This window comes from Mytilus trossulus, chromosome 12 (genome assembly GCF_036588685.1).
Source record: "Mytilus trossulus isolate FHL-02 chromosome 12, PNRI_Mtr1.1.1.hap1, whole genome shotgun sequence".
NCBI classification, from domain to species: Eukaryota; Metazoa; Mollusca; class Bivalvia; order Mytilida; family Mytilidae; genus Mytilus; species Mytilus trossulus.
Window position 1 is genome coordinate 38,869,249 of NC_086384.1, and position 27,760 is coordinate 38,897,008.

The 27,760-nt window shown below is 31.4% G+C and overlaps 1 protein-coding gene across 1 annotated transcript in view; it reads left to right on the forward strand.

The window, feature by feature from the left end:
- Nucleotides 1-18,123, forward strand: part of LOC134692434 (uncharacterized) — a 30,254-nt gene extending 12,131 nt beyond the window's left edge. The window contains exons 10-21 of the mRNA XM_063552886.1: nucleotides 212-350; nucleotides 941-982; nucleotides 1,414-1,490; nucleotides 2,435-2,515; nucleotides 4,344-4,482; nucleotides 5,073-5,114; nucleotides 5,547-5,623; nucleotides 6,566-6,643; nucleotides 12,403-12,541; nucleotides 13,905-13,984; nucleotides 15,424-15,535; nucleotides 17,888-18,123. Of these exons, the coding sequence (XP_063408956.1) occupies nucleotides 212-350; nucleotides 941-982; nucleotides 1,414-1,490; nucleotides 2,435-2,515; nucleotides 4,344-4,482; nucleotides 5,073-5,114; nucleotides 5,547-5,623; nucleotides 6,566-6,643; nucleotides 12,403-12,541; nucleotides 13,905-13,984; nucleotides 15,424-15,535; nucleotides 17,888-18,123 (1,242 nt within the window). The remainder of the gene's footprint in view (nucleotides 1-211; nucleotides 351-940; nucleotides 983-1,413; nucleotides 1,491-2,434; nucleotides 2,516-4,343; nucleotides 4,483-5,072; nucleotides 5,115-5,546; nucleotides 5,624-6,565; nucleotides 6,644-12,402; nucleotides 12,542-13,904; nucleotides 13,985-15,423; nucleotides 15,536-17,887) is intronic.
- Nucleotides 18,124-27,760: the final 9,637 nt, after the last annotated feature.

Genomic DNA, 27,760 nt, shown 5'->3' on the forward strand with positions numbered 1-27,760 from the left:
GCAAGGAAAGCAATTAAATATGATATTATGTGATAGACATGTACTACTATCATACGACTGAATCATCAAATGATAAAAACAAAATAAAGCAGTAAAATATGAAATTGATTCACTTAATCAACATATGTAAAAGCATTAGAATAAACACCTCCCTGAGTGTATTTCCTGAGTTTTCATTGTACCAATATTGTTTTCCTGTTTGTTTAAATAGTCTTGTAGCAAGATAGGAAGTAGCTTTGGACGTCGATCCGCATTTGACCTTACTCCATATTGCTGTAAAAATGATCTGTGTAACGATCATGAACCTCTGCCACCTACTACAGTGTTGCCAACTATTCCTCCGAGCCCATGTAAGGAAATATATATTAGTAGTCCTTAAACAATTATTATGTAAGACATTTTGATCAAGTTTTTTTTCTTTCTAAACATGTAAAATACTAGTAATAAAAAATATAATCTATACACTGTAGGCAGTACAATGTATGAACAAACCGTAAGGGTTTCGTGGAATCCAGTGTCTTGCTTACTTTTGCTGTTAATCGCAGGCTCAACTGAAATGAGGAAAAAATCAGTAAAAATATTCTTCTTGGTACTATCTTTTGATTGTAAGAAGCTTCTTTCAATTTTTGCGAAAAAATCCAGGATAGATTATGAATCTAATAAATGTTTTAAAACTTTAACTTTAGACTGTATGTAATTTGAACAGGGAGAAAATCCAAGTAAATTTATAAGTTAAATACAGATACACAGGTACAACAGTTTAACACTTGTTGTTTGTCTAATTGTCTATTTCATACAGTTTTAGTTTTTACACTTTTATCATAAAATCTCCTCCATTTTAATCTTCATTGCACGTAAATTATCAAAGTACCCTAACCATGAATAAGTCTAAAGAAACCAAGTGTAAACGATCTTATTTTTCTCATTACCATGATTATAGCTTCAGCAAAAAGAAATCCAAGCACAGCTAGACAAGGCAGTCGTAAGTTGGTTTCAATAAAAAGTAGTGAAATCAATGTCTGGATGTACACGATTAAAGTAAAAATTTAAAAAATAATAATTAATAATACAGATGGGTTGAATTGACATAACAAGTACGAAAAAGGTCAATATTTATTTGGTAGTTCAAGATGGTATTGATTAAAAGTTGAGTTTCAACAAGTTCAAAAGAGATTTTTTCTTACAAAAAGGAATGAATATTTTTAGAATCATGGTAAATGCTCTGAATTGGTGGTTGGTTTTAAAAGCAGTTTTATGTGAACTAATGTATTTATTTGATTTATACTATTTGAAAAAAAGTATTACACGCACATGATTTGGTAGTGTTTACATTGATATTATTACATATTAAAAGTTTCTTTTCGAATCGTTTTGAATATCAAGTTAAAATGTATACAATTGTTTTTTCCTCAGTGACCTGCTACCAATGCCCAAAGCATATGTCATATCAACGCGCATGCACACATACTACACAATGTCAGCCTGGATACGTAAGCATATCGCTAATTTTTAAGTTGAATGGAACCATAATCCATACAGTCTTCATATGTAGTACGTGTATACTTCATATGTGCTTGGTTGATTGGTTGATGCAATGTTTTCTTAATGTCAATTAAGTCTTTCATAAATGGTGGGTTTGTTGGTCGGTATGTGTCCTGATTAATTATTGTTTGGTTTGATGATTTATTGATTGATGTATTGACAGTTTGCATAACGTGAACATATGCATATATCTAATTAAGATTAATTCATTGATTGCTTGATTGATGTCCAGAGACACAGACACCTCGTCCTCGATTGAATACATTTGGAGAGGTCAACAATTAAAAGCAATAGCAAAATGAAATGTTAGTTTCAAATAGGAAAGAAAAAAAACAGCAGAAAACCAAATTCGATCAATAACAAATAGATAATACATAGATTTTGAGGAATCCTAGATACAAAAATGATAACGGACAATTCAAAAATAACGAAACCCTCTTATGGATTACAGATAATAGTATCATTGATTTTCTTAATACATATACACGCATGACCAAGGCTCCGTGTTGAAGGCCGTACTTGGCACTCACACCACATCGTCCTATATCTATGTAATACTAGCAAATAAATGTGATTGGCTTCTGGTGTTCATGCCCCAAATGTAACTTATTGTGTATGTCGTTTGTAAGCTATGCGCAATGCATTACTATATTTTTCAAAATATTTGATAGATCAGATCGATACAAGATATGAAAACCAGTACACAAACAAAAATGCAAAAGGAAAAAAAAGACATTTAAAGTGGTAAAAATTAAACGACTCAAGAATGAATGAACAAAAAAGTAATTTAGCAATTATAAGTAAAATTGCAACTTATTAGTACAGCAAATCTTTTAGATGGATGTTTCATTCTGAGTTAACAAATTAAGATATCGATAATTTCTATTTGCAGGTATGCTCTATTAAGAAGTCTTTATCTGAAGGAGGTCGTATATATTGGCCCCTATTTGAAATGGGGTGTATGTTGGAAAAGGTATAATAAATTCTTTAAAATATTGAGCAGGAACCCAACAATTTTTGGGGGATATTATGAATATAGCATTTTGATAGTTTTCAGTTACTTGAATTATGTTACTTATAGAAGGTGCTTAAAACTATCATCTGATACAAAGAGTTATTCTATTAAGTGTTAAAGACATGCTAGAGTAATCATAAAAAGAACATTAAATCATCATTCATACCTGTTCCTTGTTGTATGTATAGGCAAATTATGCTTCACATTCAAACAATGACGTTTTGTTTGGTCGTTGAAAGTGAGGTTCGGATTTGATTTAAAATTAGTATATCACTACTTATCACATGAATCAATATCTCTTATTTCTGTAGTCACTGAAAATATTTTCGTTTTACGTATGAGTAATTTCCTGTATACAATTGTGAAGACTAATCAGTCTTTGATACGCCATATAGATATAAGGATGTGTAATGATCTATATATTAAGGCAATTTTGTTTTCTTACTATTTTCACATTTCAGTTCATCAATCCTTTCTTATATGCATTTAAAAGTAAATAACGTCTTAACCATTTAACAATGACATTTTTTTTATCTTTGCCTATTTCGATAAATTAGAATTGTAAAGGAGTAGGTCCGGCAAGGACCGATTTCGGCCTCTAATTTCAGGTTCATCTGACAAAATATTTTTACCACTTTTTAAACACTTAAGTATCTATTTCATTTGAATCAATTAGTTCATGTGAAAGATTTTAACTGGTTTAGTCATTAAAAAACGATCCAATTCACAATGATTCAAGCTCAAATATGAAAAATCAATCAAATATGACGAAAAATGTCACTTTTCGGATGGTTTTCGTCAAAAATGAAAGTGGCCGCATCCGTGTTCATCCTAAACCTTTATATATGTTTTGTATTATCATAAAATATAACTTTCATTCAATATTAAGGATGAACACGAATGCTGCCACTTCTGTTTAACACGAAAACCGTCTAAAATTCAACTAATTTATAATAATGCTAGAATTTTGAAGAATTCAGTAATTAAGCAAAACTTTAAGGAGCCAGTACCCGATAAATGTTCATTGTATAGTCGAAAATAGCCCGTATTTATGTAGCAGAAGCACTATTCTATTTAATAAATAACTAAAAGGTTACATTTTATCAATTATGTAAAACTGCTTGATTTTGAGGCCAAGAAGGGCTCTTAACGGACCTACTCCTTTATATATCATTACTTTTTCGAGATATCTTATGATTTAACTCCCTGAAAAAAAAACTGTTTTTGTTTTAAGTATGAATTGTACCGATGTGATGATTTAAGGACATAGGTTTTATGAAGCTATGTGATAAACCATGTTCTGATCAGAAACAGTCAAGATAATTGTCAAAGTTATCGATTAATAATGGATTTCTTGGAAGATTATAGTGATATGGCTTAATCTGTTTTGTTTTTTGTGTGTATTTGATTAGGATTTTCAAAAGTAATTATACATATTTTTTATGCACTGTCAATAACTTCAAACAGCATTACATATCAAAAAAAATCTAATCACAATTATGCTGCACAACGAATTTTGGAATGAACTTTATGTCTACTTCTTTCATAAATGCACTATTACAGAGAAAAAACAGGGCAAGGAAAGCAATTAAATATGATATTATGTGATAGACATGTACTACTATCATACGACTGAATCATCAAATGATAAAAACAAAATAAAGCAGTAAAATATGAAATTGATTCACTTAATCAACATATGTAAAAGCATTAGAATAAACACCTCCCTGAGTGTATTTCCTGAGTTTTCATTGTACCAATATTGTTTTCCTGTTTGTTTAAATAGTCTTGTAGCAAGATAGGAAGTAGCTTTGGACGTCGATCCGCATTTGACCTTACTCCATATTGCTGTAAAAATGATCTGTGTAACGATCATGAACCTCTGCCACCTACTACAGTGTTGCCAACTATTCCTCCGAGCCCATGTAAGGAAATATATATTAGTAGTTCTTAAACAATTATTATTTAAGACATTTTGATTAAGTTTTTTTTCTTTCTAAACATGTAAAATACTAGTAATAAAAAATATAATCTAAACACTGTAGGCAGTACAACGTATGAACAAATCGTAAGGGTTTCGTGAAATCCAGTGTCTTGCTTACTTTTGCTGTTAATCGCAGGCTCAACTGAAATGAGGAAAAAATCAGTAAAAATATTCTTCTTGGTACTATATTTTGATTGTAAGAAGCTTCTTTCAATTTTTGCGAAAAAATCCAGGATAGATTATGAATCTAATAAATGTTTTAAAACTTTAACTTTAGACTGTATGTTATTTGAACAGGGAGAAAAACTAAGTAAATTTATAAGTTAAATACAGATACACAGGTACAACAGTTTAACACTTGTTGTTTGTCTAATTGTCTATTTCATACAGTTTTAGTTTTTACACTTTTATCATAAAATCTCCTCCATTTTAATCTTCATTGCACGTAAATTATCAAAGTACCCTAACCATGAATAAGTCTAAAGAAACCAAGTGTAAACGATCTTATTTTTCTCATTACCATGATTATAGCTTCAGCAAAAAGAAATCCAAGCACAGCTAGACAAGGCAGTCGTAAGTTAGTTTCAATAAAAAGTAGTGAAATCAATGTCTGGATGTACACGATTAAAGTAAAAATTTAAAAAATAATAATTGATAATACAGATGGGTTGAATTGACATAACAAGTACGAAAAAGGTCAATATTTATTTGGTAGTTCAAGATGGTATTGATTAAAAGTTGAGTTTCAACAAGTTCAAAAGAGATTTTTTCTTACAAAAAGGAATGAATATTTTTAGAATCATGGTAAATGCTCTGAATTGGTGGTGGGTTTTAAAAGCAGTTTTATGTGAACTAATGTATTTATTTGATTTATACTATTTGAAAAAAAAGTATTACACGCACATGATTTGGTAGTGTTTACATTGATATTATTACATATTAAAAGTGTCTTTTCAAATCGTTTTGAATATCAAGTTAAAATGTATACAATTGTTTTTTCCTCAGTGACCTGCTACCAATGCCCAAAGCATATGTCATATCAACGCGCATGCACAAATACTACACAATGTCAGCCTGGATACGTAAGCATATCGCTAATTTTTAAGTTGAATGGAACCATAATCCATACAGCCTTCATATGTAGTACGTGTATACTTGATATGTTCTTGGTTGATTGGTTGATGCAATGTTTTCTTAATGTCAATTAAGTCTTTCATAAATGGTGGGTTTGTTGGTCGGTATGTGTCCTGATTAATTATTGTTTGGTTTGATGATTTATTGATTGATGTATTGACAGTTTGCATAACGTGAACATATGCATATATCTAATTAAGATTAATTCATTGATTGCTTGATTGATGTCCAGAGACACAGACACCTCGTCCTCGATTGAATACATTTGGAAAGGTCAATAATTAAAAGCAATAGCAAAATGAAATGTTAGTTTCAAATAGGAAAGTAAAAACAGCAGAAAACCAAATTCGATCAATAACAAATAGATAATACATAGATTTTGAGGAATCCTAGATACAAAAATGATAACGGACAATTCAAGAATAACGAAACCCTCTTATGGATTACAGATAATAGTATCATTGATTTTCTTAATACATATACACGCATGGCCAAGGCTCCGTGTTGAAGGCCGTACTTGGCACTCACACCACATCGTCCTATATCTATGTAATACTAGCAAATAAATGTGATTGGCTTCTGGTGTTCATGCCCCAAATGTAACTTATTGTGTATGTCGTTTGTAAGCTATGCGCAATGCATTACTATATTTTTCAAAATATTTGATAGATCAGATCGATACAAGATATAAAAACCAGTACACAAACAAAAATGCAAAAGGAAAAAAAAGACATTTAAAGTGGTAAAAATTAAACGACTCAAGAATGAATGAACAAAAAAGTAATTTAGCAATTATAAGTAAAATTGCAACTTATTAGTACAGCAAATCTTTTAGATGGATGTTTCATTCTGAGTTAACAAATTAAGATATCGATAATTTCTATTTGCAGGTATGCTCTATTAAGAAGTCTTTAACTGGAGGTCGTATATATTGGACCCTATTTGAAATGGGGTGTATGTTGGAAAAGGTATAATAAATTCTTTAAAATATTGAGCAGGAACCCAATAACTTGTATTGTCTGGTCTAATTTTCATAACATTTCGAAAAAAAATAAACTTGGCAAAAATGTAGAAAGAAATTTAAACCCAAAAATATACAGAAACAATTTTTGGGGGATATTATGAATATAGCATTTTGATAGTTTTCAGTTACTTGAATTCTTTTACTTATAGAAGGTGCTTAAAACTATCATCTGATACAAAGAGTTATTCTCTTAAGTGTTAAAGACATGCTAGAGTAATCATAAAAAGAACATTAAATCATCATTCATACCTGTTCCTTGTTGCATGTATAAGCAAATTATGCTTCACATTCAAAGAATGAAGTTTTGTTTGGTCGTTGAAAGTGAGGTTCGGATTTGATTTAAAATTAGTATATCACTACTTATCACATGAATCAATATCTCTTATTTCTGTAGTCACTGAAAATATTTTCGTTTTACGTATGAGTAATTCCGGTATGCAATTGTGAAGACTAATCAGTCTTTGATACGCCATATAGATATAAGGATGTGTAATGATCTATATATTAAGGCAATTTTGTTTTCTTACTATTTTCACATTTCAGTTCATCAATCCTTTCTTATATGCGTTTAAAAGTAAATAACGTCTTAACCATTTAACAATGACATATTTTTCATCTTTGCCTATTTCGATAAATTAGAATTGTAAAGGAGTAGGTCCGGCAAGGACCGATTTCGGCCTCTTATTTCAGGTTCATCTGACAAAATATTTTAACCACTTTTTAAACACTTAAGTGTCTATTTCATTTGAATCAATTAGTTAATGTGAAAGATTTTAACTGGTTAAGTCATTAAAAAACGATCCAATTCACAATGATTCAAGCTCAAATATGAAAAATCAATCAAATATGCCGAAAAATGTCACTTTTCGGAAGGTTTTCGTCAAAAATGAAAGTGGCCGCATCCGTGTTCATCCTAAACCTTTATATACGTTTTGTATTATCATAAAATATAACTTTCATTTCAATATTAAGGATGAACACGAATGCGGCCACTTTCGTTTAACACGAAAACCGTCTAAAATTCAACTAATTTATAATAATGCTAGAATTTTGAAGAATTCAGTAATTAAGCATAACTTTAAGGAGCCAGCACCCGATAAATGTTCATTGTATAGTCGAAAATTGCCCGTATTTATGTAGCAGAAGCACTCTTCTATTTAATAAATAACTAAAAGGTTACATTTTATCAATTATGTAAAACTGCTTGATTTTGAGACCAAAAAGACCTCTTACCGGACCTACTCCTTTATATATCATTACTTTTTCGAGATATCTTATGATTTAACTCCCTGAAAAATAACTGTTTTTGTTTTAAGTATGAATTGTACCGATGTGATGATTTAAGGACATAGGTTTTATGAAGCTATGTGATAAACCATGTTCTGATCAGAAACAGTCAAGATAATTGTCAAAGTTATCGATTAATAATGGATTTCTTGGAAGATTATAGTGATATGGCTTAATCTGTTTTGTTTTTTGTGTGTATTTGATTAGGATTTTCAAAAGTAATTATACATATTTTTTATACACTGTCAATAACTTCAACAGCATTACATATCAAAAAAAATCTAATCACAATTATGCTGCACAACGAATTTTGGAATGAACTTTATGTCTACTTCTTTCATAAATGCACTATTACAGAGAAAAAAAAACAGGACAAGGAAAGCAATTAAATCTGATATTATGTGATAGACATGTACTGCTATCATACGACTGAATCATCAAATGATAAAAACAAAATAAAGCAGTAAAATATGAAATTGATTCACTTAAGGTAACACGATACCGAATGGCATATCTCCCGATTTCCAAACTTTTTGGCATACGCGTTCTTTGCACCGAATTACATCGAAATATGTAATAAAAAATGGGGGTCACCATTTTTGTTTTCTTGGTATTTTCATTGGAAAACGTCGATTTGGGCGACAAATTTACTTAGGTATATAGGGGAAATGCCTGTTTTTCGGCTAACCTTTTAAGATTTTCCAATGGATGGCTATGTTCTTATATACGGAGAACAACAAAAAACTAACATAATATTCAGAATTACAAACTGAATTCATACATGTATAGAAAATCATATGTCACCATCCTTGTTTTTTGAAATAAATGGCTTCAAAAATGATTGATACCCTTAGAATTTGACCGAAAACGTGTGACGTTATTGAATACAGAATGTAACGTTATTCTCCAGAGAAATGGAAGACACAAAATGTGTCGGGATCTGAAGGGTGTTTATTTTATTTTCGTTTCCCCTGTCAGGTTTCCGTAAATTTACTAGTGATGAGATTCTACGGATATAATTTATTTCGTCCTACACATAGAAATTTCACTAACATGAATTTAACATTAATCTCGTCTGTTTTTTACACTTAACGAGCATATAAAATACCTTCATATTTTTGTAAAATTCGAGTGAAAATAACATAAAATGTTTTACGTATGATTTATTTGAATTACTGAGTTTTTAACTCCATCTTTTATGACAATGGTGTTGTCATTGCTTCATCCATGTAGAAAAATAGTACTTTAAAAATTCCATTTAGTTGACAGTGATATAATTGCTCTGTTTTGGATGGTTGTTAAACGTTCAGTGGCAAATAATTCATGCATGATAAATAAAATAACAAAACTCAAAGAAAAATTCAAAACTTTTCATGATTCTTGACTTGCTACGTACATTTGTATAGTGTACTTTGCGTGGTGTAAATGTGCGAGTTGCTTGCTAAGCAAGTCGGACAAACATTGCAAACTGTAGCAAAATTTCACAGTCTGGCATTTGTGGAAAATTATTTTATAAAACAAATCTTGAGATCATATATGCATTCTTTATAAGTAAAACAAACTGCGAAACATAAAAGCTCAAGCTTGAAATTCAAAATGCAGGAGATGTTATCCGGAGTCTGTACTGGGCGGGCCTTTATAATCTATCAAAATGCCTAATCAGGCAACCTGTCATGAACAAAAAAAAAATAAGAAAATCCAAACGGTATGCGTACCTTTAAAAAACAGGTGCACAATTTAAACCTGAAGCAAAAAGACTATCAAGTGTGGGATTGACGGTCGAATGTACACGGGTGAAACAATATGATGTTGCGTGCTCTATTAGTTTCAAGTGGCGATTTTGAATTGTAGGATTGATTGCTGGTAACTTTACGTCCAGTGGCAAATATTTTATGCATGTTCAAGACGCAGTTTACAATAAATAATACATCCCGCACAGCCAAATGGACGCCTCACTTTGGAAGCATTTTACTGCCGGTCGGAAGAAGACCAAGTGACCATATTTTTATCCCTATTCACCCTAGGCCTTGGGGTGTAAATTGTAGGATATAAATAAAATATAAAATTATGTGCAATATACATTGTCAGAATTATAAAAGGTTGTTGCACTCGCTACGAAACAAGTGGAAAGCTCGGCGAGTCTCGCTTTCCATCGTGTTTCTAAAACTCATGCTAATACATTTTATACTAGTATTACAATATGCATACATGTATATGATTTTGTTTTATATAAAATTGAGAATGGAAATGGGGAATGTGTCAAAGAGACAACAACCCGACCAAATAAAAAAACCAACAGCAGAAGGTCACCAACAGGTCTTCAATGTAGCGAGAAATTCCCGCACCCGGAGGCGTCCTTCAGCTGGCCCCTAAACAAATATATACTAGTTCAGTGATAATGAACGCCATACTAATTTCCAAATTGTACACAAGTAACTAAAATTAAAATAATGCAAGACTAACAAAGGCCAGAGGCTCCTGACTTGGGACAGGCGCAAAAATGCGGCGGGGTTAAACATGTTTGTGAGATCTCAACCCTAATAAATATATATATATATTTGTGCATGCTTGCTTGTTCTAAAAACTTGTTCTTCTTTTGCAGGCTTGTTCTAAAAACTCCTTTCAATACTATGAAACTCCTCGGGCTTTTCCAGACGATAAGGAAGCAACCATTTGATTTTCGGGGGGAGGAGGAGGGTTTTTTTTTACCCTGAGAAAAAAAAATTGTTTGTTTCACCCTCAGCTGCAACTATATGTAATGCTAAAATTGAAAGAAAAAAAATGTTTTCGACTTGTCGCCAAAAAATAGATTGTCTTTCGCCAAAGCCGATAAAAGAAGTTTGTTTAGAAAAAAATCCATAGCCCCCCCCCCTCGAAAATCAAATGGTTCCTACCTAAGTATGTGAGCAATATGTCCCTCAGGGCCAAAAAAGGCAACTATGTTAATTCTCTTTCAGTCGCGTTGTCTCCAAACTTGTACATGTACATTATTTCCACCTCAAATCACACAAAAAAAACACACTACCACCAAATACCCATGCAAGCGTAATTAACACGAAAATGAAATCTAAAGGATTTCAAGATCTAGCTATGTCAGTCTCTTTTTTCCGTTTGAATAATAATTAGTCAGTCGTTTGATTGTAAATTTGGAGAGAAAAAAATTGTAACGAAACCAGTCTGACTATAGCCAGTCCCGACTATCAACTTGCGTTTATTAGCGCAAGTAGCAACTTGGGGATGGCTTTAATCATACTGTAACGGGACCTGCTTTTTTCATTTTATGTTTGCCGAATCAAGTTTCCATGTATTTCTCAGCCTACGTTAACTTTTTGAGGCTTCATTCCGATGTTGCTGTATATCCCGTGTAGACTTGGTCTATAGCATTACAAACCTAGCACTTTATTTTCAAAATAATTCCGAAACGATATTGGATCTACTCTGTACAGAATAATGAATTTCAGAGACCTTTTATACTTGGACATAGAGAAAGATATATATTCGGCAAAATAACCAAGTAAACCCCTTTCTTAAAGGAGAAGGAAACCAAAAAAAAAATGGATAAATTAATAGAAAATTATTATATAAATATATTTTTAACAACGTTTGTGATAAAAAAGTGTACCGTTATGAAATAAATCAATATTTTACAATTATCAATTTTGAAATTCCCGCCTCCATACAAACAAACTATTTTTGTATGAGTTGCAAAGTATGCTTGTATTGTGCATTATCGGCTTATTCTATCCGTATTGTCATCCAGATAAATTTCATTTTTCCATTTTTCCAGAGCGGTGTTTTAGACGACCATTTTAACAAGAATTAATAGATGTACCAACAATTCCCCGTGATTTTTTTACACATCATCCTAAGTTTCTATAGATTATATTTCTTCTTTCAAAACAAAATTTCATGGTTCATCATGATCAAGAAAAAGTATTTATTGCAAACATATACCAAGAATAAAGACTTGTGATAAAACTCAGTCTATTATATGTAGATAATCGTTCAGATGCTTAAATTTTAAAGAAACAGAATATTTAAAAGTAAAGTAATACATTGTTAAAGATTTTAAAACAATGAGCAATAATAAAAAAAGTTATTAACATTTTCTTCATCGGTCAGGCCATAAGTCTTTGCTCCATCAAGTATCCAGAAAAAGCTACCATTAAAAATGTCACAGAAATACCCAATATTTTTTTTTTTAATTTTATCACTTTGTGATTGCAAATACTGATGCATTGGCTTGAATGTGTGAACGTTATTCGATAACGTCAGGAACGATAACTCGTGGCGTAACGTCATTCGGTATCGTGTTACCTTTATCAACATATGTAAAAGCATTAGAATAAACACCTCCCTGAGTGTATTTCCTGAGCTTTCATTGTACCAATAATTTTTTCCTGTTTGTTTAAATAGTCTTGTAGCAAGACAGGAAGTAGCTTTGGACGTCGATCCGCATTTGACCTTACTCCATATTGCTGTAAAAATGATCTGTGTAACGATCATGAACCTCTGCCACCTACTACAGTGTTGCCAACTATTCCTCCGAGCCCATGTAAGGAAATATATATTAGTAGTTCTTAAACAATTATTATGTAAGACATTTTGATTAAGTTTTTTTTCTTTCTAAACATGTAAAATACTAGTAATAAAAAATATAATCTATACACTGTAGGCAGTACAATGTATGAACAAATCGTAAGGGTTTCGTGGAATCCAGTGTCTTGCTTACTTTTGCTGTTAATCGCAGGCTCAACTGAAATGAGGAAAAATTCAGTAAAAATATTCTTCTTCATACTATCTTTTGATTGTAAGAAGCTTCTTTCAAATTTTGCGAAAAAATCCAGGATAGATTATGAATCTAATAAATGTTTTAAAACTTTAACTTTAGATTGTATGTAATTTGAACAGGGAGAAAAACTAAGTAAATTTATAAGTTAAATACAGATACACAGGTACAACAGTTTAACACTTGTTGTTTCTCATGTTTCTGGATACTTTCTTTAGTTTTCTATGTTGTGTCATGTGTACATTGTTTTTCTGTTTGTCTTTTTCATTTTTAGCCATGGCGTTGTCAGTTTGTTTTAGATTTATGAGTTTGACTGTCCCTTTGGTATCTTTCGTCCCTCTTTTGTTTCCTGGCTGAAAATCTAAGTCCATTTAAAAGTAAAATACGGAAAAAAAGGATTTATTTTTTACAAAATTTACTTCTAGAAATTATAATATGATCATAAACAAGCTTCTGTCCAATTTGGTAGAAACCCAGGATAGTTTAAGAGAGTTATTAAAATTTCAAAATCCTTAACCACAGAATGAATATTTGTGAACACCGCCGACGCCAACGACGCCGATGGAATGTACGATCACTATGTCTCGCTTTTTCGATAATAGTCTAAGCTCGACAAAAATAAATACTATCTTCATTTGATAATTTCTACCGCACTTTCACATTTTTGTATTGTTTATTGATCCGTGTTGAAGATCTCATTGTTAAGTTTTATGTGAAATCAACACGTCAGAGTTTGTATTCCGATATATACAAATTATGTTACCCTATCAGACGTCTTTATTTGTAAGCATACGAAGCGTATTCACACCTTTCAAAGCAAAATGAAAAAGAAACATGTAAACTACAGAATATCAACAGAAACCTCCGTAACAAGTAAATCTTATTTCAAAGACTATGAACATGAAAGCACAATGGCTTGTTTAGCAGACTAGACGTATCATCTTAGTGCATGTGTCCTTGATTTGTAATCTTAATCAACTAATCAGATTCGAACACTAGTTAGCTACTTTTGCCTAAACTTGTCACTTTAATAATTCTACCGAGCTTACCAGTATACATACATGTTTATAAAAAACGCTATTATTAGGTAACCATGTTATTACAACAATTTTTCAAATGTGTATTATAGACTGTCCCAGTGGATTCCAATATGTCAGTGGGTCGTGTTATTTGGTGAACCTAACCACAATGACATGGTCACAGGCACAGGTAAATATTATTGAAGTAAATGGGTTACTATCTTTAATTTTTTTTTACATAGGCGGTAATGGTAATGTTTTCTTCTGTTGCTCCGTCTATTTCGTTAACTTGGATTTATATGATAGCTCGTTTCAAAGCTGTAACATTTCGACATATGCAGTTCAATTTTTGGGGTACGAAGTGAGATTGTTTTTTCGGTAAATATGCATATCCCGAACAACCTTTCCTGATGCGGCTCCTTGTCGTAAAATATCCCCTTTTTAACACAATAATTTCTCTGAATATTTAACACTTTGAACACATTTAATAGCTCCAGAGTTTTTATACATTTATTCAATGTTCCTCTACTTTCCTAATCACCACAAATTGTTAAGCTCAGTCATTTGTAAAAAAATAGAAACACAGGGATTTTTTTGGTTCGTGACTTTTGAGTTCCTCATTTTGAAAAGCATTAGGGATATTGTCCCAAATAGTGTACTGTGCATTCATTTATTTTCGTCGGTACCGAGTTTCCTGGATTGAGGAAAAATTACGTTTTCGAGTATATAAGATTTCGAGGTTTTGTCAATCACTACATACAAACCCTACATACATTTTGTTTCGTAAAACATTTGTTTTCATGTCTAATCTGTACCCACAAACTCAACAAAAATTAGTATCCAACTAATGATAATGAATACACAGCATAACATGCATAAATGACAATATTACGTGATAAATTATCAGGACAGAGAAATACATAAATAAATAATGGAATACTGGTGAAAGGTTGGATGATAGATATCTACACATTTATGATTGAGCTTTTCACTGAGTATGGTTTATCAACCTTTTTGAATGTAAAAATGTTAGAACAGATTTCACAGAGTAAGTAATAATCATGTTCTCCCATTTCTTCCATTTCTTTTATATCTTAATTAAATATAAACTTTGGAAGATAACAATATGACTCCTCCAATGGTATTTTGACGTAGAAGTAAGTAGCTATATACAATGTATCACTGTACGACCTTTAACAAAGCACAGAGCCAAAGCCACCAATTAAGTTTTTAAGGACCAGGAATCAGATGTTATTTCAACTTAAATGATCGACAATTCTATATTTTCAGAGGGAAATCGAGCGAATTGTTTTAAACGATTTTCAAATACTCAAACATAGCAATGTTAATTGAACAACATTTTATTATCAAATTTGTCTTTCTTTTTTTTTAATAGTTTTTTTAATCCATGTTGATGTGGGTTTTTTTGTGGGTTAAAGTATTGTTCAGCTAAGGAACATCATTGTATATTTCTTTTTTTGCATTAGGGTATTAAGTAAAAGCTCTAACTGTAACAATATCAGTTCATTTTGTTTATTTTGCTCGTCTAGTGTACTGTGGTTTGACTTAATGAACTGAAATAAATGGACGTGCCGTATCTTCTTGTTTTTTTTTTTTTTATAATTTTAGGACTTTTGCCGAAGTCACGGTGCACATTTAGCGGATTTTACTACAAGATATCAGTTGAGACCTGTAATACAAAAAGCAGTAATACCACTGTCATCTCATTTTCAATTCTTTGGTATGAGTTTGTTCTAATTACTGTATTTGATATTTATTTTTAACGAAGTCTTGTCAAACGCATGTGATGAATAGCTGCATTAATAAGTTTGTGTTTTCTTTTGTTTTATAACATAAAGATAACTTTGGAACAATTTAAATATTTTGACTACTGTGGATTCATTATTTTTCGACGGATACTTATTTTCGTAGATTTCTTTTGTACAGGTGAATCACGATGTTCAATGAATGACGCATGTTCTCTTAGCTTGTACGTAGACTTTTACAAAAACCACACAATTCATTATCCACAAACTTAAAAGTGTTTCTTCTTGCATGACAACTGGTACCAACGTCATAAAATATTCAAAGTATGCCGCAAGTTCATCGTTTAAAAGAGTCATAAGATAACAAATAAAAAAAAAACAGAAAAATGAACTCGAATTAAAAAAAAAAAAAAACATTGATTCAAAATAAAATTGACGATTAGATAAATAGATGTCAAAAACAACTAAATAACACGAACACAAAGCAACTGGCGGCATTTTTGGGTGGTCCAGTAGAGTAGATATACAGTGCTTGAATACATGTACTTAGTATTCACTAATTGTAGGTATATGTTTGTACACGTAAGTAACGACATACGTATCCCGTGTTTCAACAGTTTTCTGTAAGCGCGCGGCGCTTCATATGAGGATAAAACAAATCAAAATAAGAAATACATTCTTTGAAATATTGTATCAACTGGAAAATATGTATTTTTTCTTGTATGCAATGCTGGAATTTTGGCATACGAAACAGTAACAAGGAAGGTAATGACGTTGCTAACGGAAATTGTTGTTTTCGCCACGTCAAACTATGACTTTTTGGGAACAGATGCAGTTTTTGACTGATTTTTATCACTCAAATTTCTTTAACTTGAAAACTTGTTCATGGACCCCAGTTCTTACAATGCAATTTGGTCTGATTACGCGAGAAGATTGTGTGTGCCTATTTTCATGAAAACGTAAATAGTGCATTTTTTTTAAATTCTTAAATCTACAGCAAAAAATTCTGGTTTTTTTTCTACATTCCTGAACATTTGATAAATACGAGTTATTTCTGAATAAAAAATATGTTAATTTTTGAGTTGCTTATAAATTACAGATATTACAAAATATTTGACAAAAAACGATTTGTGTTTATCTTTTAAAACACAGAAGTTATGCCTTTCTTTCGAAAATGAAAATACGGCTACAAATCCGAATTTTGAGCAATGATACCAAATTTCGATCTCATTTTACTCAAAAAGTAGCACATGAAGGTATTTTTTATTACATATTTGATTTGATCAGGTAAAAAATAGCCAATATGCAAATTTTCATCAACTTGTAAATACAGGATCAAAACTGTATCGTATGCCCTAAAAAAGGAAATTATTTTGCTATTTATTTCCTACTTCCGTTAAAACTTTAGCAGCGCGAAAGTAAGCCTTTGTAAGCATGGTGCACAAAAAGAGATACAATGTAGTTGGAAAATACTTCACCATGAACGTTCAAGAAGGAAAACACATGATGCATTCGATCTTAATATAGTATGAGCTATACAACCAAAGGAACATAATAGATGGAGCAAAAAACATCCCATCTAAGGCGAAGTATGTAACTAATAATTTCAGACATGTATGATATAACCCGTATCATTATTAAAGCATTGCCTCCGGACAAACATATATAAACATGGAGTAGGCGTCCTCTAATAAAGAAGTCTGGGGTACCCTTGACTTTAAGTTCAATGAGATATGTGAAGGTTCAATTAGGATAGTAACAATATATATGTAGCATGAATGTTGATATGATCCTAATAGATTGTCTAATTTTACTCTATATCAACAACAACATATTCATACTTCATTATGAATGAGTATCTATATTATCTGCAGTTTATTTCACGTTTTGTTCATTGACTTAATCAATCCTTCACTAAATCCTTTAAAAGTATTTTAAATTCTGTTTACTCCTGGTGGTATTTGACTTTCGTGTAAAACTGTGTAATCATACATCACAGCTTACTAAATTAATCAAACAAACATACAAATAAATGTAACTACGACACAAGTGAAAGACGCCAACAAAAAGGTCTTGTAGATGATACTAAGTTTGAGAAAGAACAAAAATTCAAGTTTCAAATAGAAACGTAAAAGAACAAAATACAAGCCCAATAGACCATAGTGCATAACTTTGCATTACTGTATGATGTAAATGGAGTGTATATTAATGTGGTTGACCTATATTTCTTGTATAATCATGTTCTTTTCTCGATATCAAAGTTAACACACAAAGATGACAAAATTATGTTTTGTTTATTTTTTCAAATCTATTTTTTTCAACTTCAGATCCGCATTGTTGGATAGATGCTGTATATTCTGACAGTCAACACCACTGGATTTGGTCGCACAGTTCTGCATTAGTGGATTATCGATCTTTCACCCAATTAGCACATAGTACTGGTAAAACATCAAAGTGTGCATTTGCTTCTTATGCTGTGGGTATTACTCCGTTGGTTTTTGAAATCGATGTTGATTGCAGTCGAAGTTACATTCCGTTATGTGAAGTTAATCCGTCTAAATAACATTAAATAATCGTCTTAATGAATCTTACGAGGATATCACGAATGATTTTTCTCTTCTTTTTTCTTTATTTCTTTACCCAGTTTTACTTTTTTCGACATATGAACTAGTGTGTATTAACAATCGAATGGCGTCAAAATTTTCACTTTCCGTTCAAGTTTGCTATGTAACGAATGTTATAAGATTATCAGGCTCAATGACGTCACATTACTAATAAGATAAAAAAAAATAATGGATACTTTTGTCTGACAAAAAAGTGAACACTTCAGAGGGACAGAGTGTGGTTCGTGTTGTTTATTCTATAGTGTTCTATGTTGTGTCATTTGTACTAATGTTTGTGCTGTTTGTCTTCTTCATTTTGACCCATGGTGCTGACAGTTTATTTTCAGTTTATGAGTTTGACTGTCCTTCTGGTATATTTCGTCCCTGTTTTTACCGTTGTGTGTTATGAAATACGATTTGTGTCCAAATTCGACTATATACTTTAATATAATGAGACTCCTTTTTTGAATTAAAATAGAATCTCGACAGAAGAAATAATCCCATTTAAACAAGTATTTGAATCTTTATCACTCACGGAAATACAGCAAAATATGTTTAGTTTTCAAATAAAATAAATCATCGTTTGAATAAAGAACACGCTAACACAATGAAACTAGTAATTTAAAGAAATATTAATGTCTTTTTTAAATATACAAAACGATATCTAAAGCATTCCACACCTTCATGAGTATACTAATAGATTACAATACATTTTTAGTGATGGTCTCTTTGGTATTCTATAAAAGAAATGCAAAAATAATCAAAAGTAAAAACACAAAAATACTAGACTCCGAGGAAAATTCAAAAAGAAAAATCCAAAATCGAAAGGCAAAAGTCCAAACACATCAAACGAATGGATAACAACTGTCATATTCCTGACTTGGTACAGGCATTTTCTTATGTAGAAAATGGTGGATTGAACCTGGTTTTATAGCTAGCGAAACCTCTCACTGGTATGACAGTGGCATCAAATTCCATTACATTGTCAACGGTGCATTCTTTTTAATAACAAAAATTGCAATTCATGTACATTCTCTTATTGTTTTGTAACTGAGAAATAATGTAAGTAAGCAGTAGATTTATAATAATGCCTGATTGCAAATAACTTACCAACATGATTCTCAACATGCTTTCAATTGATGAACATTTTAACAATTCAAATATTCGACAAGTGCGTAACTTATGAAAGTGAATTCCGAAAAGCCCTTCTTACGCATACAATATATGTTGTTCCTTTATTTAACATTTACTATATTTAACACATACATGTATACACACTTCATAACGTTTGAAGATCCTACATTGCTTTTTGTTAATCTCAAAATCAGGGATAATCATGTTATCTGTAACGAAAAAGGAAAGTATGCTAGATACGCTTACTGGAAATGTGAGGATATGATTGAAGCTTTAAACTTTCTGCTAGATAACATTTATGTACGTTTCGGATAAAGTGTATCGTCAGGTAGTAGGTATTCCTATGGGCACCAACTGTGCCCCTTTAATAGCAGATTTATTTCTACATTGCTATGAATCTCAGTTTATGATCAAACTAAATAAAGACCCATCATTGTTATATTTGGTTGATACATTCAAAAATACCTACCGTTATCTGGATGATATTTTTTCGTTGAATAATTCCGGGTTCTCTAAATATACTTCAGAAATGTACACAAAAGAACTTATTTTAACTAAATCTAACATAAACAGCAGCAGTTGTCCTTTTCTAGATTTAGACAATTTCAATTTCAAACGGGAAACTTCACACTAAAATTTGCGACAAAAGAGTCGAATTTTCATTTCATATTGTTAATTTTCCTTTTTTAGACGGTGATGTGCCTTTGGCTCCATCATACGGTGTTAATATATCGCAACTCGTTCGGTTTGCCCGTGTTTGTTCTGATTTCATAGATTTTAACGAACGTCATCAATGTATCACTGGTACATGTAAATTGTTGAGGGATTTCGATACCATTAATTACTTAAAACTTTTACTAAATTTTTACATAGATACAAAGATTTGATTAGTAAATTTGGCTATACCTGTAGAAAGCTTATCAAAAATGGTATTTCACATCCTAAATTTTATGGTAATACTGTACTTAAAGCGAGGAAATTCCAATGTGATCCTTGTAAACTCATCGAACCTTTAAATAAACTTATAAGTAAGGGTTATCGTACCAATATTGTAATTAGATCTCTGAATATAGCTCACATTGGCACTTATATTGATTTTGTCATCAGCAAATTGAAACATAACTAAATTTCATTATCTTTTGAGGCGAGATGTATAGAGACACAGACACGTTAATTTTTATTTCTATAGAAGTCGCTCTTCACTATCCTTCTACCTGTCGATACATTTTTTTTTGGCATTGCACAAGTCATGTCTTCTTTGACTATTAATAACGTTAAAATACTAAATCCATGGGATGTGTTTTAGTTGATTTTTTGTCACTGATGCATGATTTTTTTATTATTAATTGGTTTTGGCTTTTATCTAGCTGTCAGTAACTGCGAGTACTCTCAAATCGTAGTTTCTTGTTAATTCGACCTGTTGATACTGTTTATAATCCTTTTTTGTTATTTTTTTATCTATAGGTATCTTGTCTGTACACCAGCTTTGATTTTTGTATTACAATATCTTCAATTTTTCACTTATTTTTATTACATTTGTATAGACTTTAAGATTATAATTAATTTTTTTTAAACCGTTTTTTTTCTAAAATGAATATTGATCAATATTTTCGAAGGGTTAAATATTTCTCATTGATGTCCTGCCATGGCTTTGTTTGAATTTGTTTGTTAGCTTTTTGGTCACGAATGTTTGTCTTCAATATTTAATTAACTGTGCATTTGTATTCAGATATCGCAGATGAAATTTATTCGTTCATTGTGCAATGATACGTTTTTTGATTGAGTTAAGTCTGCTTATTGATATCTTATCGTGTGTTTTTCTATTTTGTGATGTTATGCTATTGTTTTAGAAAAAGGGAGAAGGTTTGGATCCATTTAAACGTTTAATCCCGCTGCAAGTGTTTGCACCTGTCCTAAGTCAGGAATCTGATGTACAGTAGTTGTCGTTTTTTTATGTAATATATACGTGTTTCTCGTTTCTCGTTTTGTTTATATAGATTAGACCGTTGGTTTTCCCATTTGAATGGTTTTACACTAGTAATTTTGGGGCCCTTTATAGGTTGTTGTTCTGTGTGAGCCAAGGCTCCGTGTTGAAGGCCGTACTATAACCTATAATTGTTTACTTTTTTAATTGTTATTTGGATGGAGAGTTGTCTCATTGGCACTCACACCACATCTTCCTATTACTATATATGATTGTCAAATTTATCAATAACTTTTAAAATTGGTATTAATATCGCCCTTATTTAGAATATATGTGTCTTCCTGAAAGCTTTAACTATTTCCATATACAAAAACATACTGTTTACTCATTAGTATGTCATTAAAATCATTTCAACGCATATTTGAAACAGGGATACCTATAGAAATCGATTCAAGCTGTAATGTAGATTTATATCATTGACATATCAGCGGATATTTGGATAGTCATTAAACCAGGTTCAACCTACCGTTTTGTCTTAAAATGTCTTGTATAAAGTCAGGAATGTGGCAGTTGTAATCTACAGTCAGCTTATATGTATGTTGTCGTTTGCTTTTGCTGTTGGTGTCAGTGTTCTTCTGCTGTGTCATGCTGTAGTTGACGTGTTTCCACCGGTTATCCGACTGTCATACATGAGAGAGGTTTAGCTATCTATAAAACCAGTTTTAATCTACCATTTATTACATACGATAATGCCTGTACCACGTCAGAAATATGATAGTTGCTATCCATCCGCTTTGTGTGTTTGAGTTTTTGATTGACCGTTTGATTACGGACTTCAGAATTTGAATTTTCCTTTGAGTTCAGTTATTTTGTTATTTTACTTTTTTTTTTAAATTAAAATATGACTTTTGACCATCAGAATACTACTGTTGCTTTTATGTAGGTAAAAAGAACAAGAAACCGTTTTATTTTATTTTCTATCTTCTGCTGGATGTAAATGTGCAACACATTTTCATTTTCCAAAGTGTTTTCTAAATGCATGATAACTTAAAAGCAATATTGGCATCTGCTTATATAAAGGCATGTAAAGTGTATAATAAACATGTTCACTATTATTTTGCATATCTGCATTTAGTGTTATGTGATATATGATAGAAAATCTGCTCGTGATGATGAATCCATAAAACATCGGCTTCCGTAATCAATTCCCAAACTCTTTTCCCCTAATATCAAGAAAGTACCGTTATGATTTTTTAATATTCTAAATCATACTGAATTAAATGGAGAACAATATTGATATTTTACATTTGAATGCAACTAAAATGAATCGGCTTTGGCATTCAGCTGTGTTTTTGCATGAGGTGCACGTTTACATAATTCTTAACAAATAATGACAACATAATGATCAATAGATGCACCGAAGCTTGCTATTTGATTTACGCTCATGAACGCTAAAACCGGTGGGTTTGAATTCAATGAATTATTATACTTTAAGAGCTCTTTGACCAAAAAGAAAATGTGGTAGAGCAACAATTTCAACCTAAGATTATCCAAAGTTTCTTAATCGCTTCTAAATATTTTAACGAAGCATATATAAATAATAGATAAGTTCAGGTTTTTCATAAGAAGATACTTAAGATCCACATAGGAGGCTCCATTATTCACCCTTATTTGGTATGCATAAACATATTCAAGTATTTGTTATCAGTATATCTTAGTTCGATTCATTTCTTCACGCTGATCACAAGTGTAATACATACAATATGCACTCGAGATGATCTTCAGTTATAAGAGGGTGGTAAAGGGTTATTTGCGTGCAACGTAGTTTGCCTTTTTTCACATGCAGCCGTAAAAGAGGATCGTTATTCACCGTGATTTGTAAAATCGGTACATAGAAAAACGTGCAAAAATATTTTAATTGTTCGTTCATCGTGAAAAGGCAATTTTATTTCGCGTTCTTCCTTGTAGATACCCCATTTACGCCCCTCTTATAATGTACCTATCAAACCATATCAAATACAGTGTATTACACACATTGTAACATTTCATTGTTGTTGCCAGATGAAACAACAATAATATTTTTTCTTTAAATATAAATAACACGTAATACATTATGCGATTTCGACGCGATTTCATGATTCTTTTTCGTCAACACACAAAAATCTTTTATTATATTTCCTCTATGATTGTTTGTGTCAACTTTAGCTTAGATAAAGCCATATGCCAATAAAGTGAAATATTTTGACAAATCAATGAAATCAGTGTGTAAAGAAACCTTAACTGAACGTTGGAACGTTGACTTATTAAATAATTAGTTTTTTTTCATATCTGTTTAAATTATTAAGACTTATTGAATGATAAAGAGCATTGTTTAGTCATATAAATGTCGTGTGTGACATTTTCTATGTTTGGAAGGTCAAAGTAGCTTCTTTTCTCAAAACTTTAGCCCAGTTGTCATCATATTTGTATTGATATGAAATATGATTAGTATGTTAGATATCAGTACAGTGCATACATTGTTAAAATTAATGCCGCAAGTGTCAGTTGATTTATTTATTTTTTTATCCCAAATGTATAGATTATGAGTTTGACCTCCACAGAAGAATATAATAAAGATAAATAAAGGCAACAGTAGTATACCGCTGTTAAATAGTCATTAATAGATTGAGACCAAATAATTCCTGTTAACAAAATAAAACGAAGGAAAACACATCAATAATAAGTGGAGAAACGATCGACCACGATCTTTGTTTATTTAATTCATCATATGTAATTATAATTAGTTGAGTAAATGAAAAAGAAGTTTAATAGAATAATTTTGAAAATTTATATTTAGTATTATATACCCTTATGAGGATTGAGGCAGGGTTTTATTTAATTAGGCCCAGTTATGAAATGAAAAGCAAAATAATTGTTAATTTGTAATCCTAACTTTGCTGAACATTATTGTTGTTTACATTTAATACCTATCTTGATAATATTCCAGATAATATCTAATAATCATATGCAGAAAAAGCTTGTAAATTAAGGATGAATCTGTTTATTCGTCACACCTATTGAAAAAGGGATGATATATTGTTATTGTTCCATTTATTCTTCCACACTTTTTGTCCATCTTAGTTCTCAGAGATGACTTGACATACATTCATAACACTGCACCATAATGACAATTCCCATGCACTTATGGGTCTGGAATTTTGAAAATGGCCGCCGCTACCATAGAAACGGCAAAAATGTGAAAAACCGAAAAATAGTCCAAATTAAATGAAACTTTCAGACATAAAAACTCATCATTCGGAAACGTTAAATCCATCTTAAAAACCTTTAAAATGGCTACCGTTGCCATGAAAACAGGCCAAACGTAAAAAAAAACGAAAAATAATTCCTTAATTAATTCGTAGTAAACCAACCATTACAGATACGACGCCCAAACCTACCACCGCGTAACAAGAGCATAACCTGTAGAATGCATTGCCGTTAGAATTTTTGAGATTGCTGTTGTTACCATGGAGATGAGACTAAAAGTGCAATATTGACCAATATGGGAAAACACGACAAAGTACCATTTTCTTACGTATTTAAAGCTCATTCCCGATTAAATGCTATTGAAAAGTCATCTGTCCTTGAAATTTTCAAAATGGCCGCCGTTGTCATGGAAACAGCAAAAATCCAAAAAAACAACCATAAAATACCTCGCAAATTATAAGCAAAATTCTGTAACATGAGTATGTGTAACGATCAAATACAAATCTGTACTGCAAAACATCTTCTAGAATATGCTAGAAAAAACTAATATATAATTTAACGTGATTTGAAGAGAAAATTGCCACTGAGAGAAAGAGAAACACGAAAAGTACACATACTTGACATTTCTGCACTTGCAATAAAGTACACATCCGTTAATCAAACACCTGCTACAATATATACATCAGCTGAAATCAATCGATAAGCGTGTAATTGAATTGTACAAGATAAGATACATGTATCGTGTGATGTGCGAGCTATTGAGGAACAAAATGAATAGTTAGTATGCCGCTCTGTCAAAATATACACATGTTGTCTGTCTCGAGGTTCACAGTAAAAAGATTTATCTTTGACCAATGAACCATGAAAATGAGGTCAAGGTTAGATGTTTATCGCGAGACAGAATGTATACTTTAGAAATATCACATACACCAAATATAATATACTGGATGCTTATAGTATCTATGAAAAGAGGAAAACAAAAAAAAATATCTGTAACCACTGAACCTGATACCTGCCAGTTGGGCATGTTCACCGTAATCATTTCATAAACCAAATATGGTAGACCTATTGATTAAAGTTTCTGAGGTATGGACCTAACCTTGTTCACTTATCTATATAAACAGGTCGAGGTCAAGTGAAAACGCTCTGACAGACATGAGAACCTTGCAAGGTACACACAAACTAAATACAGTTATTCTATTGCTTATAATAAGTGAGAAACTAAAAGTGCAAAAAACCCGATTTTTTTTTAAGTAATCACTGAACCATGAAAATGAGGTGAAGGACAATGGGCATATGACAGACGGAAAGTTCGTAACCTAAGGTATACTAAGTATGAAGCATCTAGGTCTTCTAACTTCTGAAATAAACAGTTTTTAAGTAATCATTTAGTCGCAGGCGAAAGAAAAAGTCCTGCCTGTGTTTTTAAATCTGATTTGTGCTAGCTCAAACGGGATAAAAATTGTCAAGGGGTCCTAAATTCACACTTTTACATAGTAGTATATGCATTTATTATTCTCCGAAAGTAATGTCTGTATTCGCTCTTTCTGACTTAACGATGAAGTAGTACATGTGTAATACAGAAAAAAAAATCATGGCTTTTTCAGGACTTCTGATCAAACCATCTAGTATGGCATGTTATTGAGATATGGTTTTGGTTGATGGATGTTCATGAAGGACCTGTAGTACAAAGTATGTCACTGGATTGAGCTCTGTCTAAGTGTATTATTAAAGTGCTTTGCTTTGAGCTCAATTCATTGGTATGCAATACATTTTTGTGAAATAAATATTTGACAGACAACTCTCATGCACAAGTACGAAAGCCGGTTAGTTTCAGGGTAGTGTTTTATTTTTAAGTTGTTACAACGACTTAGCTAACTTATTTAAACGACTTAGCCAAGTTGTTTTAACGACTCAGCTAACTAGTTTAATCAACTTATTAACTTTTTATATCGACTTAGCTAATTTAACTCGTTGCTCAGTTGATTGTTATGTATGGTGGCATACAGCTATGATGCGTCATTATTATTTTCACCCTGTGTTTTGTTTCCTTATCGTTAGCATTTATGATTCTGTATTCTGTTGTGCATAGATATAGGAAGATGTGGTGTTAGTACATTTATTTTAAAAAGGTTGCTGTGGTGCGGTTTTTTTTTTAGAAATTTATCAAGGTATTAGTTGGAACTGAAAATGGTTCTTATAAGAAACAATCTGCCATTAGATTGTTGATTGAAAAAGGTCGTTGTGGTGCGTTATTTCTAAAACATTAAAAGTGGTATTAGTTGAATTTACAATGGTTCTTGAATGAAACAATCTGGCTATGGTTTTGTCGATTTAAATGGTTGTAGTGGTGCATTACTTCTTAAACATTATAAACGGTTTTAGCTGGAGTTTTAATGGTTCCTTTAAGAAACAATCTGTCGATAGTTTGTCGATAAGAATAGGTCGTTGTGGTGCGTTATTTCTCCAAACAATATAAATGGTTTTAGTGGATGTTTAAATGGTTCTCATTAGAAGCAATCTTCCTTACATGACTTAGTACTATATATAAACAAAATATTGGAATATCATAAAACAACAAGTAAAGGCTTTTCTACAAAGCTTGTCGTATTTTAGCTGATAATATTAAGATCAGTGGTTTGTGAGTAAAGGTTGTTTTTATAAGAATATTGTACTCCAAGCAATTATATTAGATCAATATTAGTACATATCACTTTTTCTAGAAATTTGTGATTTTAGTTGTTTTATTGGTTGACCAGGGTTATAATGGATGACCTAATACAACTGAGAATGGAAATGGGGAATGATATTATAATAAATGCATACTGTGTCTATTTTAATTTGATAAAAAAGTATATAACCTGCATGTACTTTTAAGGAATACTACTTGACAAAATGGACTACTATAGAAGGCCTTTCAAATTTGAGAATGTTACATCTTATACGTAAAGAAGTGATTTTATCTTATCTGACTTTTGTCATTAAAGAAGCAATTAGTTTTGACGGTACACATTAAATGATGCTATTACTAATTTTCAGATGTAGTAATACTGGAAAAAGATATTTTGTTGTAACTTGATCATTAATAGGAAGGAAATATTAAATGCAAATAATTTTCTGTTACATGTTGCCACCCGTCTTCTTATATTTCTTAATATATCACGTTGTGATTTGTAATCTTGACAATCAATAGATGAGAGCTTCATATTAGTACAAGCCTTTAGTGCTTTATATTTGGTTGCACGTGTAATCAATCTTTTGTTTGTTTCAATATTTATGTCAACCCTATTGAA